At 34.2% G+C, this 15,928-nt stretch overlaps 1 protein-coding gene across 1 annotated transcript; it reads right to left on the reverse strand.

Annotated features, from left to right (window-relative positions):
* Positions 1 to 5,770: 5,770 nt before the first annotated feature.
* LOC131067618 (protein trichome birefringence-like 36) lies at positions 5,771 to 8,765 on the reverse strand. The gene is made up of 5 exons (XM_058002700.2): positions 8,219 to 8,765; positions 7,532 to 7,703; positions 7,119 to 7,306; positions 6,867 to 7,025; positions 5,771 to 6,298 (listed from the first exon to the last, which is right to left on the reverse strand). Exons 1-5 carry the CDS (start codon positions 8,554 to 8,556, stop codon positions 6,019 to 6,021), a joined length of 1,137 nt encoding a protein of 378 aa, XP_057858683.2. The 5' UTR covers positions 8,557 to 8,765; the 3' UTR covers positions 5,771 to 6,018.
* Positions 8,766 to 15,928: the final 7,163 nt, after the last annotated feature.

Raw genomic sequence — 15,928 nt, forward strand, 5'->3', positions numbered from 1 at the left:
GCCAATGCTCTAAATCCATGCCAAGTGATAGTCATGCCTCTAGTGCTTGCAGTCTCTGAACGACCACCATGTGAATACCATAATCTCAACCATGACCCTCCTCCAGAACCATGTGGCACCGAATTGAGTGTAATGCAATAATCCTCTGTACGTCTCCACATATGGATAGTGGGGCCTCCGATCCTGTACCCCTAATGGCCGTGTGACAACAATGTGCTGCCATGCCCAAATTTGTAACAATGTAATGCTGGTCCCGAGGTTCTTATAACCTCGATATACACACATATGGATATAATGATAGAGTTGTCCCAACACCGTCTCTCCCCATGCGTATTCCACCCCATCCTCTAACATATAATAAAGACTCCTACTCCAGCCAATAGAAAAACCGTGCCTGCTCAAATCAGGCATCATCCATCCACTAATCAACCCGCAAATGAATAAGGCCAAACGAGGAATCCTCTGTCATTGCATCACCTCCCATAGACGTATCCTCATCCTATCCATGGGTAGGTCTTCACACTCCAATATCCTCCATAAATAATCCTCCCCATTATCTAATCTATACTCTGGTATCACACCTATGATGGGAACCTTCAGGATCCGCCAAACATTGAGGAGGGTGATTATGGCCTCATCTATCAGTAAATGAAAAGAGCAAGTCTTAGTGCTCCATCTCTCCACCAGAGGTTTCATCATCGCAGTATGTGCTTGAATCCGTGGCCATCACCTTATGAACCCGAGTCACAGCGATTTTAGAGGAACTCACTCATCTCCATTCAGTCGCCTATACAAGGCCATCATGGGAGTTTGGTGCTCCCGTGACTCTATGGTGGGAAAGTCGTCCCACATTAAACCAACTCATTTCATTATCCTATTCTAGCCTATTCTATCCTCTTGTCATGTCCGAGGGATCTCATTGCCCCCATATTTTCCCCCCATCCATCCCCTTTTCTTCCATTTATCCTAATTTTTCATCTAGACGGAGATGGCATTTTGCCTTAGGTGTAGATGCCAAAATCATGTCCTGTGTGCTATTTTATAGAGCAAAGATGTCATTCCTCAAAAATACCCCTTACCCTCCTCTGACAAGTAGAGACGTTGATCGACAAATCAGTGTCTGCGTAGACATCAATCATCTACGTGGGAAGGAAACGCTTGTGCAGGTGTTGATCCCCTGTGCAAATGCCTAAATGATGATCAATGTCCACACCCTGATGGGTTTCCCCACCTAATAAATGATAACATTAACGCTAATCTATAAAATGACAAAGGTAGGTTGGGGTACATACCAATGGGCCGTACTTGGCTAGTCGTTGGTAGTGTCTGATGCTCTTTGTGCGATGCTCATGTCGGGGAATGCGGTCCATCGCTCCTGGGTACTCTTCTTTCTCTAATTTCTCCAAAATATGTGTGTGAAAATGACCTCTCTTTGGGCCCCATGTGGCTTATATAGGATACCCTTCACCCCTTTTTATTCCCCCTCTTCTCCGATTTTCCTCCCATTTCTTTCAAATTATTATAGTTTTTTCTTCTCTTCCTCTCTTTCCTCTTGCCACTATTTTTTGTCTTTTCGAGAATTTTAAAAATTTTCCGGTTAAATTCTCGAGGGGGCATATACCACCCACATCTTCACCTCAGGGCATTTTTTTTCTTTTACCTGCCGCCAATTTTGTTGCTGCATAAAAGAGGGACAAAATGTAAATGTCTAAAATTAATTTAATTAAATATTTAATTAATTTATCCTTTCTACATAATTAATTTATTATGTTACCCTTTAATCCTCTCAAAATTAACTAATTAAATTTAATTAATTTTGTCACTATAGTATATAATTAATTTGTCAATAAATTAATTATTCATTTAATCCTCTAAGTTCTCTAAATCATTTATTCCTCTAAATCCCTTTAATTTAATTAATTCTAATTAATTAACTTCAGCCATGTGATTCCTACAAATCACTTCTTCTAATCTTCACTTAGCCTAATTAATTCTTTTAGAAGCTTGATTGTCATTATTCCTCAATTTTAAATTCCTTCACTCATTCTCTCTCCTCATGGCACATCCTCCTAACTCATCCACTTGCCCTCTAATCTCTCATTAACCTACATAATCTCCCCTCTTAATCATTTGCACAATCCTAATTACCATGATTAGGAGCAAGTACTCTCCTTGCCATAAATGGCTTTCCCCTCTCACCTTCCAAACCTTAAATGCACCAGCTTTGGTCATTTCAAAGATTTCAAATTATTCCATTTCCCCATGCTTCCTCACTTCCCAAGGAATTTTAGTTCCTTTTCTCTCCCCTTTTTCCCATGCAGCCCATTATTTAATAATATTTAATTCTCTTGTCCTCCCCCCAAGGAATTTTAGATTCCTTTTATTCTCCCAATGTACTTGAGAATCTCTTCCCCATGTACCTCAAGGTGTATGGAGACAATAAATGCCTTTATGGAAAATCGCTTTAATCTCACACCTTGTCCTCTCAATCCTTCCCATCTCTTTCTCCCAATCTCCACCCTTCCTTCCAAATCAATCTTGGCCCACCATTTTGGCCTTCTCAAAACTATAAATTGGGGTCTCCTACCCTCATTTCCATATCTCAATTTTATGCAATCTCATGTTGTTAGTTTATTCTTAGAATCATCTCCATAGTATAACCACTATTTTCTCCCATACCTAGCCATTATATCATCCATTCATTCATCAATCAAGTTATCCAGATTGTTGTTGTGTAGTGGAGAGCATTCCACACCCAATCTAGGACCAATCCAATCAAGTGAGGAAGGGGCACATTCTTCACTTCACTGAAGGTCTAATCCAAGGAGAAAGAGATCATATTCATGAAGGTATAATGGTTTTTGGTATATTCATTATGTGTTTTATGCTTATTTTGATTAAATCTAACCATTAATCCTCTTATGGATTTTCCCTTGGTTTAATTTGTCCTTAACCAAAGTGTATCTCCCCATTCTATCTCATCATCCTCAGTATTTACATACAACTTATCGTAATCTTAATCATTAATAAAATAAAAAAAATTAACTTTCATCTCTAAATTCTTTTTCTTGTCTACTATTGCAACATCTTCTTCATCAATGCTAGCTATAACATATTTTACCACTTCCTCCATTCCTTAAAAAATACATGCTAGTGCTATACTATAATTCTTTCCATCTTTCTCATCCTCTTGCATGAGCATATATTTTTTGATGCCATATACATGAGAATTTTCTTCATTACTTCTTGAACAATCTTTCTTCATACTTGGACATAAAATAACACATCAAAAATTATGAAAATCAAACAATTGTTTTTCATGTTCTTATAACATTATCCTTCTAATAACTTATTCAATTTTTATTTATCTCTAATTCCAAAAAATATTTTTCAAATCCTCACCAATTTATTTATTATGGGACCTTCAAGGACCCCTACTTTCACTCATCCATCTATTTCATTTGGTTTTCTTACAAACAAATCAACATACATACACAAAAATATTTCTTATCTATTTTTTCCCCTTGGTCGACAATAATTATATGTTTTGTATTCTTGTTCTCTACTCCTCTCTAAATTGTACTTTCCAATAATTTCTTGTCTTCCAAAGGACTCCTATCCAATAGCACACTCTCATTTTTCTCATCTTCAACCTCTACAACCTTACTATTTTATCTTCCTTCATGCCATCATTAAGGAATATTGCTGCAATATTTTCTCTTTCCTTTTCACAATCATACACAACTTCACTTGCAAATACATCTTTGTCAAAAAATTATAGGACTCCGTACTCATATTTTTCTCTTCAAATTTCTCATCTATTCCTAGTTCTTTTGCCACTTACTCTTGTCTATCCTACAATCAATGGAAAACATATCTCTTCCCATATTTCACTATACGGTAAGTATCCTCTTTACCATCATGCATAGCTTCTCTATCCCAGAGCTAAGCTCAACCCAAAAACTATGACATACATACATAGCTACTATATCACATATTCCATATTTGTATCTACCAATATGAAATCAACAATACATTTCTCAGTTACTAAGATCTGATGTTGTCCTTGCAACCACATAATGTAATAAGGGTTAGGATGCCTTCCTGTCTCTGACCTTAAATTTCAACCAACTCTATTTACACCAAGTTATATGTGTTGTTGTTGTCCATAATCATTTAGGAACATTTTCCTCACGACTTGCATTCAATATAGAACAAATTACTTCTCTAGATGGGATCCTACTTCTTTTTATGTGGCTTCAACACTTATTTCCTCATCAAAAAGTATTTTCCTTGGCTCCAAGATATTTTGTCATTTTTTTTACAACTCTCACAATAAACTCTCTTTTAAGGCTTGCCCATCTTAGCTCTCAATTAATCAGGACTCTTTGCACACCTACAATAATTTTTTCAAGCCCCTCAAACAAATCTACCACTTCAAACTTCACCTATAGGTCTTGGTTCTAGAGTAGGTAAGATTATGGCTTAAGGGAACTTGAGAGAATGGCTTCAAGGGTCCTAAAAGGATGACTTAAGGGGTCCTAAGAAGATGGCTTAAGGGGATAAACAATATCCTTAACTCAAAGTATGTGTCATGTGATAAAATTACTTAGATATAATTAGGAGATGATTTAAGGGTAGGTAAGATGATGGCTTAAGGGGTCATAAGAGGATGTCTTAAGGTGAGAAACAAGATCCTTCACTAGAATTAAATGTCATGTGATCAAAATATGTGGCATGTGATAAAAATAGCTAGATACAATTAGGAGATGGTTTAAGGGTAGGCGAGATGATGGTTTAAGGATACTTAAGGATGACTTAAAGAGATAAACAATCTGATCCTTCACTCAAAGTATGTGTCATGTGGTAATATTAGTTAAATATGATTAGGAGATGACTTAAGGGTACTTAAAATGATGGATTTTGAGGACTTAAGAGAATTGCCTAAGGAATACTAAGAGGATGGTTTAAGGGGAGAAACAAGATCCTTCACTAAAATGAAGGGGAGAAACATGAATATATTATCACATATAGAATTTAGCCATTGCCATGATATTTTTGTCAATTTTAAATTATGCCATATGTCAATCCCTTGATTTGACAAATAGTTTACCACCTTATTAGCCTCTCAAAAATTATGCTCAACAAAAATAATCAAGTGACTTCAAGTTTTGGCATTCATTAAGAATGTTGCTTATTTTCTAGTTTGTGAATCCTCAATTTCTAAGGGTGTGAATGATCACCATCAATTCTCTTTCCACAATAATCATATCTATTCCATTGACTTGAATCAATTGAAAACCAAGAATAAGACTTAGAATTTTAACTTAATTGTTGGTCCCAGACATAAGCTTTTTTTAAACAACCTTAACTAAATTGTTATTGGAATCTTTGGTCACACAACATCTTAAAAAGATCAAGGTTGTATTTTAAGACACCCTAAAAATTTCACTTATAAAATCTCCTTATATAAAAATCTAATTAACCGTCTCTTTAAAAAAAAACGATGAATCCCAAGACACACATATACACATACAATTTTATTTATATATATAATTAAGTTTATTAAACTTTACTTTTCCATAGCATAGTTTCCAATATTTTTTTTTGAAAATTTCAAAATCCACAAAAAAAAAATTCTTTATGAAAGTTACTATTACTATGTATGTTGTTGTACAAAAGACACCCACAACTATAGAAAAAGTTCTTTAAGAAAGCTACCATTCATGTTGTACAAAACACACCCACACAATTTAAATGTAAAAATGAGTAAAGAGTAAAAGTATAAATCATTGGTATTTGAAGTTAACTTCAGCTAGAAGAAAACTGGGTGGACGTGTATAGATTTACGAATGAAAATGTGATAATAAGTTACAAGAAAAGACGTAGAGATGGGCCAAGAAAGCACCATGTATAGACAATCTTTGGTAATGGAGGTGATGTAACTGGATTCAATGTACCCACCACTTATCAATGCTGGAACCCATAAACTTTATTTCTTTCTATGAAAGCCCAGCCTTAATGCCTTCCTTTACCCACTAAGGAATACAAAAGCTCGTTCCATATATCAGGAACCCCTGATAAACACCAATGACTACAGTCTCCATTACCGCTTGGATGAGGGGAATTATACTTTGAGGGATGTGCATCCTTGCGTAGCTGGGACATCCTTGTAATGTCCATCAAAACAACAGGTAATTTTGTGGAGCTCACAACTTGTTTTAGTATTGGCACCTGAGGAGGTAATGGAGGATTGTATGCAGATGTGTGCTGCACAGGCTCCCTCTCATTCTCGCAACTGTATTATCATCATGCCCATTATATTAAATTTAGTACAAGTGAAAAGGCTGAAATAGATCTATATATTAGATATAGGAAACACTCATGGTCTATTTAGGAAAAAACAAGACCTTCCCAATTTCACTAATAAGAATGGACAATGATGATAGTATGATTGGATAGCTCTGAGCAGTTAAATATGAAGATATAGTTTCAGTCATGGATTATGTTAGTTTTTCAATATTTTTAGATTCTATTATGTGAAATTTTTTTCATAATATTTCGATCACACATTTTTCATAATATTTGGATCACACATTTTTCTTTTCTTGCTTGTTCTTTCTGATAGATCATGAAGTATGATCTAGAATTTTATGAAAAAAACTTCCATAATCTAATCCAAAAATATTCAAACCGATCTAATACCACATTATAAAATCAGACTAAGATAACCTATCAATCTCTAGCAACTTTTTACTAACTAAAAGGTGATATAGTGATGAAATTGACTGGACAGAACATCTGCCTTTTCACAATATGTAACTGTCAGTTAAAATTAGAGCTAAATATTATATAACATGACCAACCTTGTATGGCGAGGTGCCATGGTTCTGAAAAATACCATTGATTTTTTGAAATCTATATGTGAATTTGCCCAATTTGCCCAAGTACTAAGCGCCTTTTTGTAAGCAACCATATGGTCCATACTGCTATACGTCTTATTGCCTTCCATGGCTATGTCCCATCTGTTGATACACATAATTATTCTTTAGTTTATATCCCTGCTTGGCAAGTAAGTTTCATTCACTGAAATTTTAAAAATTTCAAAACAATCTTACGTTTTTCCACTACTTCCACCAGTATGATCCCACCAGTGGGATGACTCAAAAACCAGGATATCTGCTTCCTTCCAATACTTTCCATTATTTGCTATAGAATCTAAGTGAAGAATTGTTTTCCCCTTTTTATTGGTTTCCAGCTCAACCAAAAATGGAGCCCAAAATAATTCGACAGAAGCATTATAATCCTGCAAGGAGTCAGTAGTTTGAAAGAATTAGATAGTTTGAAAAATATAGTTTGAAAGAATTAGAAAGTTTGAAAAATATATTTTAAGTTATCTTAAAAGAATATTTATTAATGTAATTTCAAATGAATTATCTCCCTGAATAAAAACTTAAAGTAAACTGTTTGAACCAAAATAAAAGAAATGAATATAATTGAAATCAACACATCATACAACCATACAACTTACCAGGGCTTTGAATGTTGCGAGAGGCATCTTATCAGCCATAACTTTCTTGTTGCTTGGAATTCCTGCCTGAATAAGGCAGACCATGGACTCAAACTGACCTCTGCTTATCGAGTCCCCAACAAACATCAATCTCTTTCCTCTGAGCTTCTCTAGCATATCATTACTATTGAACCTGATATAGGATTTTACATTAGAATTAACTGATATAACTGTCCTAATATTAGGATAATTTAAGTAATATAGGTCGGTGAACTTCCAGTGTTTTGGGTTTACTCTCTAGACCGGCTCTCTTCAGTTTATTTGAATCAATGCTAGGTAAATGGATCAAGGGAATGTATAGATCAATGAAAATTCATTTCCAATCATATTTAAATGGATAGTTTTCAAAGTTCTATTTATATTCTATCATGGAACTAACCATTTATGAAGATCCATTTCCTTAGTCTTAAGGAATAAATTAAAAACATTAAAAGTAAAATAGATTTACAGAGCTACATTGAAGATCCATTTCCTTAGTCTTAAGGAATAAATTCAAAACATTAAAAGTAAAATAGATTTACAGAGCTACTTTAAAGTAGATATATTACTCAAAAGTATTCATCATTCACAAGAATCCAAACAGAAATTAAAAAATTAGTAGGAGAAAAAAAGTTGGTTTCGGGGGTTAAACCAATTATGTAACTTAACCTTGGAATGGTGCACCCATCTGGCTGCCATTTCCACTTCTCATAGTCAGAATCTGGTCTCCCATTTGGTCTGCACTTTGTTTGAGTACCAATGTACGGACAACCAGCAGCATTATACAGTGGATATGAGACATCATGAACCCACTTCCCTGAAAACAAATTGCATTTTGTTGCTGTGAGGCCTGTGACAGCAGAATTTTCTCTATAAATGATATGGCCACTTGGATATAATTCAAAGTGTTTATTTCCTCGTGTAGTAAAAGCACTGCCATAAAACCTGGCATCTCCAGGGATGCATGGAAACACTAAGATATACAAAAATAACAAAATCATCTCCATTAATGAATTCTTTCTTGCTTTGGAGGGCAGGCTGCTATAACAAGAACGCAGTTTGATAACGTATAAGTGCAGTTCTTATCATGCATAAAACTGAGGATAACAAAAACAAACAAAAAACAGCGCATGCAATTCATGATTCATCACGCAATTTTCAGAGTTGGGTGTTCTCCATATCTTTAAAGTATGTGAGATAATAGAAGTACGAACAGAGAGAATTAAAGAGTTAAAGGATGTGACAATTGTGGTGATAAAAGAAAATGTATCTTGTGTAGGACAAGCCGATCCGACCTGCTTCCGTGAGTGGAATCTTCTTTATTTTGTCTTTGTTAATGATTAACCAAAATGTTGGGACATCCTCCCGTGAGTATATTTAATGGTGATGTTCCTTCACTTTTGATTGAAGTGGACAAACAAGATGGAACTTCAGATATTATCAGATGGTACCTATTGTTCTTGCTTGACCTAAAGTGAATCATGATATTTTCTTTTATTGAGTTGTTGTTTCACTTTAGAATTTGTTATTGAGTGTTTGACCTAACATGAATCATACTAGATTATCATGTCATTACATTAGTATACACCATCTAACCTGCATTACAAAATTATTTATTTTCATCTATCACTTAAGGTCATAAAGATGGTCCAAATAAGAGTTTGGCTAAAAAGAGTATGACCCTTGTGATTAAAAAGATTCCCCAAGGTCTTAAACATTTTTTCTTTGTACAACAATTTAAATATAAGTTTAAATAGTCCCTACCTTTCCATTTCAGATCCACAATATAAATATCAATTTAGATGGGCACATGTGAAGATAACTCTTCCACTCGTATGATTAAACTTGAGAAACGGTAACTAATTTATAGAATTTGAGATAATCATCTAAACAATACCAAAATTTATAGCGCTCCGAAAAATCATTTTCTAAGATTTGTAATAGTATATATCCAGGTCATTGAATTCCAAACTATAATATTTATTTTTTTCAACATTTATATTTAATTTTTGTATTTTATTATCTTTTGTTGACTCAATACCTTGACTTATATTTACTTTATGTGAGATTTAATCAACCACAAATCAAATTTGATAAAAAAAAGTTAGGGTTTTTATGAAATTAACCTCTAAATTTATGGAATTTAATTTCAAAAATAATCTATGAGTGAACATTCAAAAATTAAAGTGCATACAAATAAAATATGAGACAAGGAATAAAAAATAAGCATGAAAAATGTTGGCTTCACCAAAATGTAGAGGTAATTTGGAACTAGGGTTTCACCTAATAGGAGAAGACCACCAATGAACCAAATTAACCTTTACATTGAAAGAGGGGTGAATCCAATAGATCTAACCTCAATCCCACTAAGGGTTGAGAATTCTGGTTAGATTAACCTGATTAGTGTTTGATTCCCTCTTTATAAGTTGAATTGTGAAAATGCTAAAATGAGGATAAATATGTGATTATTGAAGAGATCAGGCATAAATAGTGAGCTACAGTCATCCCACAAAGACATCGACATGAATTTGAGTAGAATAAGATATCACAGATCTATTCCCAAAACTTCAGCCTATTTTTTTGGGACCATGGTGGTGGGCCTCATGGTCCTCCAAATTTTTTGCCGTCGAAAGGTGAATCTATTCATCTCTATAAATCCTATCGATCTTCGTGAATGTACCTCCGTACTTTTTTCTTGCACATAGTGAAAAGGGGAAATATGTTGGGAATAGGGATTTGCCTAAGTCAAACCTCGGTTTGGAATCAACCTTGAATGAAATAATGCAAATATTGAAGTAATTATTGAAGAAAATATACCTCATATCTGCAATTGTTGATGATTATGCTTTTCTCTTTGAATGTAATCACATATGTTGTATGAAATTACAGAAGAAAATATACCTCATATTTACCCAACAAAGAGGTCATGACTACTCCCATTCAATGACCTCCTTGTTGGGCACTTTCCATTTGTTCCCATAGGATCCATGGTATTTAAGTCTATCTAGAAATGTTGAGAATCTATTAGAAGCCTCATTTCTCATTTTGATGTCTTTTTTTACCATAAAAATATCAGTGGTATAAGATCTATTTGGTGGAACCTACTCCACAAAGATAGACCTCTAACACTCATTCAAGGTTGTTTTGCCAAGAAGTGGCACCTCAAAGGTATTAATGTCTTTAATGATATTATCTCTAATGGATGGCTCAAGTCTTGGGTCACTCTGAGTCTAGAATATGATATCCCACAATCCTATTAGAGGACATATTCTATGCTTAGAGATGCTTGTGTTTCCCTTGGCCTCCCTAAGAATAATATTTCCGAACCTGACAATGCTAGTAGATATAGATGAGTAGATGGGACTATTCTTACTAATATGAATGCTAAATTGATCTATAAAACTCTTTGTAATATAATGACTTGATTAGATATCTTAATAATAGATGGCAGGTTAATTTAATTGATAGCATATGGCAAAGTGTTTTTACCAGAAATTGGAATAATTGCTTAGAACCTAAGAAGGATCGTTTTAAATGGCTTTTGATTATGCAAAAATTACCTTACAAGATTCATGATGAAGATATTGATATTTTTAATGTGTCCAGGCAACTTGAATCTATTAAGCACATCTTCTTTCATTGTTTCATTTCTAAAGAAATTTGGTCTCATTTCTGTGGCAATCTTGAAAGATTGAATGTGAATAATGCCTTTTTTGAGATTTTAGATGGCAAAATAGATGGTTTAAATAAGAAATATAATTTATTTTGGTTAATATTATCAACTAATATTTAATGATATATTTAGGTTCTTAGAAATGAAGGATTTTTTTGTTGTTGGAATCTAATAACATTGAGAGGGGGGGTGAATCGGTGTTATACCAGAATGATCAATTTTAGCCTTATTAAAACATGCATACACCAACCAATATACCGGTACATACAAAATTTCAAAGAAGTAAAACAATTATTAAGCCAATCACATAAATGAGAATCATAACACACAAAATTATACTTTAAAAACCTCAAAGAAAAAAACCATAGTGGGATTTGTGACCCACAATATCAATCCACTAGCCATATGAAGAGATATTATAAAATATAAGGGGCTTGCACTTGCAGAAAGGCTTACAGCCTAGAGCACACTAATCAATCAAAAATGGAGCCTCACTAACTACATATAGATCCAAACTACAATCTGGAGAAGTGTTGAACTGCTAAGATAGCATCTTCTACGCTAGAATACAGTTCCATTTTAAGCTCTGTAAGTTCCAGTTTAAGCTCTGTATGTTTCAGTCTAAAACCCTAAACCTGTTACCGGAATAACCCTTACATAAATATCCTCACATACATAATCTCTCTGTAATATTTCGTATTATATCACATTCACATATCCATCACCATGTCTATTATCTATATCAAAATGATCTAATCCAACTGACCTATATACCCTATACAATTTATCATGCCTTATGTCGTCTTACAAAGATAATTACAATATCAAATTACATGTCAGCTAGATAACATAAATGCATGAATATAAAAAATAATTGTCGATACAGGATCCAAAAGATGTTGGCCTCCAATACCGATAACCTTATTCTAAACCATGTCGGCCTGCATTGCTGGTAACCAAAGAAATCCTTCTATCTTGTCGGTGCTAGTGCAGGTGTAGTGTTTGTGAAGTGCCTGTCAGTACAACATTGAATCAAAACATGAAGCCGAAACACAATACCATGTTTCCATCAATGACAACATAGTGAAACCAACCAATTGAGTGTCAATTGCTAACAATTTTAGGATGTTAAGAGGGAGCTTATTGAGTCTTGTAAGAGATTCATATCCTTTCATGTTTCTATGTAGGTCACTATGACTTTGGATATTTTAAGATTCAAATATTTAAAATTTCTTGATGATGGCACAATACAGGTTAACACTTCAGAGGTCATCTATGGACACACATGATCATATACAAATGAGGAGAATAGGCCATTTTTCAAAGGGTTGAGGAGTTCATAAAATAATACAATGAGGAAAAGATAAACCAAGACAAAGGCAAAGAGGTCAGAAATGAAGATCAAGGAAAGAAAGATAGGGCAAGCAAATCTAGGTACCACTTTGAACAAAGACAATGCTTATCTGTGGAGGTAGTAAAATCCAATGAAGAAATATTAAAGAGATTAACTTGTTAGATAGTTCAAATAACCAAAAGACAACTGAGAGAGGGGGGGTGAATCAATTTTCACAGATTACCAAAACTATTAGCAATTTAAAACTTTAATACCAAAACCCAAAACATAAATACTGGAATAGCAGTTAAACCAATTAAGCCTAGAGTGCACTGCTCATCACAAAAGGAGCCTCACTGACTACATAGAAATCTAGACTACAATTCAGAGAAGTGTTCAACTACAAAAGATAGCATCTCCTATGCCTGAGTACAGTTCCTATTAAGCTCAATATCGGAGGATTGAATCCTCTTACATAAACCCAATTCGATCTCCAATGATTGACCAAATCCTCTGCCTGAATGATATTACATTATTCACATATTACATTCCTTTAACATGACCTCTAACATAACCATGATGATCTACAATGAGATCTTACATCTATATATACAAACCCTCGACCATAAACAATTAGGTTGGCCACCAGATAATAAACCAATTACATAATTACAAACCATGTCGGCCTTAGACCAAATAAATAATATCCAACACATAAGACATCTCGAAAACACATCGAGAGGTCCAATCCACATGTTGCATTAAAGTCGGTCCATAACCTAGATCAATCAAGACCTAGTATAGGTCCACATGCTACAACAATGATCTCCATCTGCCAAGTCTCGAACATGATCACCAACAACATCTTAAAACTCCATGAGAAGCTGTACCAACACCACTTATGCAATTCATCAAAGATCTTGATCAAAATCTCTGCTAGTGAAACCCTCACCGGAACCAAAAACTAAGTTTCTAAGCAAGTAGGATAGCATCCGATCACCAGAACAAAACTAATTGACTAAATATGAGAATGAGTATCATGAACATGATAATTCCATAACTAAATCATACCAAAGCCTACTAGATCATGCTAGATCCAAATCAACCAGAAACCAGTCAACCTACCAAGACCAGAAGGGTGCCGGTAAAACATCCAAACAACTAGTGTTGGCATCAATGATAAAACATCAATAAAACACATAATCAATTCCACCAAATGGCCAACAATCTCCCCCTTTGGCATTGATGGAAACATTAGATGTGAAAAACATCTAAGTACCAAGAAATGCCAAACAAGTCTCCCCCAATGGAAGACAACCAACAATCTCCCACATACAGCTCTGAATGTCAATATCTCATCCCTTTAATTTTCTTATTCATATCTCTCCTTCTCTAACATCAATGCCACAAATATGACAAAAATATCAAAGCAAAAACATAAACCACTTAATCATAAAGCTGATTACTCCCCCTGAGTAGTAGCATCCCACATGAGTGCCAAAATCAATGGCATCTCTGATAGTGCATGTTGGACTGATGTCAAACCGCATCAAACAAGTCTCTATCGGAGGGGCAGAAACTCCCAATTTTTCTCTCAGGTACTCAAATGATTCCTTGGCCAAAGGTTTAGTGAAAATATCTGCAATCTACTCTTTAGTGTTCACATAAACTAGTCTAACTTCATTTGCTTCCACCTTTTCCTTCAAAAAGTTATACTTGATAGATATGTGCTTTTTTTTAGAATGAAATATTAGATTATTTGATATATCAATAGCAACAGAGTTATCGCAGTGAATAACTACTAGTGCATCACAATCCACCTTTATATCCTTCAACATTTGCTTCATCCATAAAGCTTGTGTATTGTTTCTTGTTGATCCAAGAAACCAACTTTTTTCCAAGAAAGAAAGCTCTACCGGAAGTGCTTTTCTGATCATCAATATCTCCAGCCCAATCAACATCTGTATATGCACATAAAGTAAAGTTATCATCCATAGGGTACCACAAACCATATTCTAATGTACCTTGCAAGTATCTAAAAATCCTTTTCACTACAATCTCATGATTTTATCTAGGATCACTCTGAAATCTTGAAAGAATACAAACAACATTCATAATGTCAAGCCTAGTCTGAGTCAAATAAAATAGACCTCTAGTCATAGATTTGTATCTTGTGGGATTTACCGGTGCAGAACATCTTTTCTTGTCAATTTCTCACTTGTAACCATAGGAGTACTTACCGGTTTATAATCTTCCATACCAAATTTCTTCAACAATTCCTTAGCATATTTAGTTTGATAGATGAAAATACCTTTGTCAGTCTGAGTAATCTATAAACCTAAGAAAAATTTCATCTCACCAATCATAGACATCTCAACTTTTTTCTCCATATTCTTAGAAAATTCTATGCATAACTTATCTTCACCTCCAAAAATAATATCATCAACAAATAATTAAATAATTAGTATATCATCATCAATGATCTTATAACATAAATTCCTATTAGCACTGCCCTTAGTAAAACCAAGCTTCAAAAGATATTTATCCAACCTTGCATACCAAGATCTAGGTGCTTGTTTCAATCCATATAAAGCTTTCCTTACATGCAAACCATATTTTTTTATCACCTGATAGTGAAAAACCATCAGGTTGCTCAGTATAAACTTCCTCATCAAGATCCCCATTTAAAAATGCACATTTAACATGCATCTGATAAACCTTGTAGTTTTAATAAGCAACATAGGCAAGAAATAGTCTTACAGCTTCAATCCTAGCTACAGGTGCAAAAGTCTCTCCATAATCAATTCCTTCCTTCTAAAAATATCCTTTACAAACCAATCTAGCCTTATTCCTTATAACTTTACCATCCTCATTCAATTTATTCTTAAAACCCCATTTATTTCCAATAACATTCTTATTTTTAGGCTGGGGAACCAAGGTCCATGTGTTGTTTTTCTCAATCTGATCTTATTCTTCTTCCATAACTTTCAACCAATATTCATATTTACATGCATCAATTACTGATATCAGTTAAACTTGTGAAATTAAACATACCTCATTAGTTTCTAGCCTTATTCTTGTCATCACTCCATTTCTCTTATCCCCTATGATATGATCTTCTGAATGATTTAGTCTCACATACCTAGGAGTCTTCTGACTTTCTATTCCTCTTCCCTGTTCTTCAGTTACTGTAGAATTCTCTGATACTACCGGAGTAACTCATTCAACACTTTGTTTTGGTAAAGGTGCTATCGGTTCAGATATAATCATTTCCACTGTTGGTTCCTTCTCATAAACTCTAATTTGACATCTTTTCAACTCATCTACTTTGACATTAGCACTCTCCACAATTTTTTGCAATCTCTTGTTATAA

This window comes from Cryptomeria japonica, chromosome 5 (genome assembly GCF_030272615.1).
Source record: "Cryptomeria japonica chromosome 5, Sugi_1.0, whole genome shotgun sequence".
Taxonomy (NCBI): Eukaryota; Viridiplantae; Streptophyta; class Pinopsida; order Cupressales; family Cupressaceae; genus Cryptomeria; species Cryptomeria japonica.

What these genes read in the sequence shown, in the direction of transcription:
- LOC131067618 (XM_058002700.2), bottom strand. Translation starts at nt 8,556, where the DNA reads ATGGAGATGATTTTGTTATTTTTGTATATCTTAGTGTTTCCATGCATC. An exon ending in TCGCAACATTCAAAGCCCTG is followed by an intron (nt 7,307 to 7,531) that starts GTAAGTTGTATG and finishes GACTCCTTGCAG; the next exon opens with GATTATAATGCTTCTGTCGA. An exon ending in ATGGCACCTCGCCATACAAG is followed by an intron (nt 6,299 to 6,866) that starts GTTGGTCATGTT and finishes ATGATAATACAG; the next exon opens with TTGCGAGAATGAGAGGGAGC.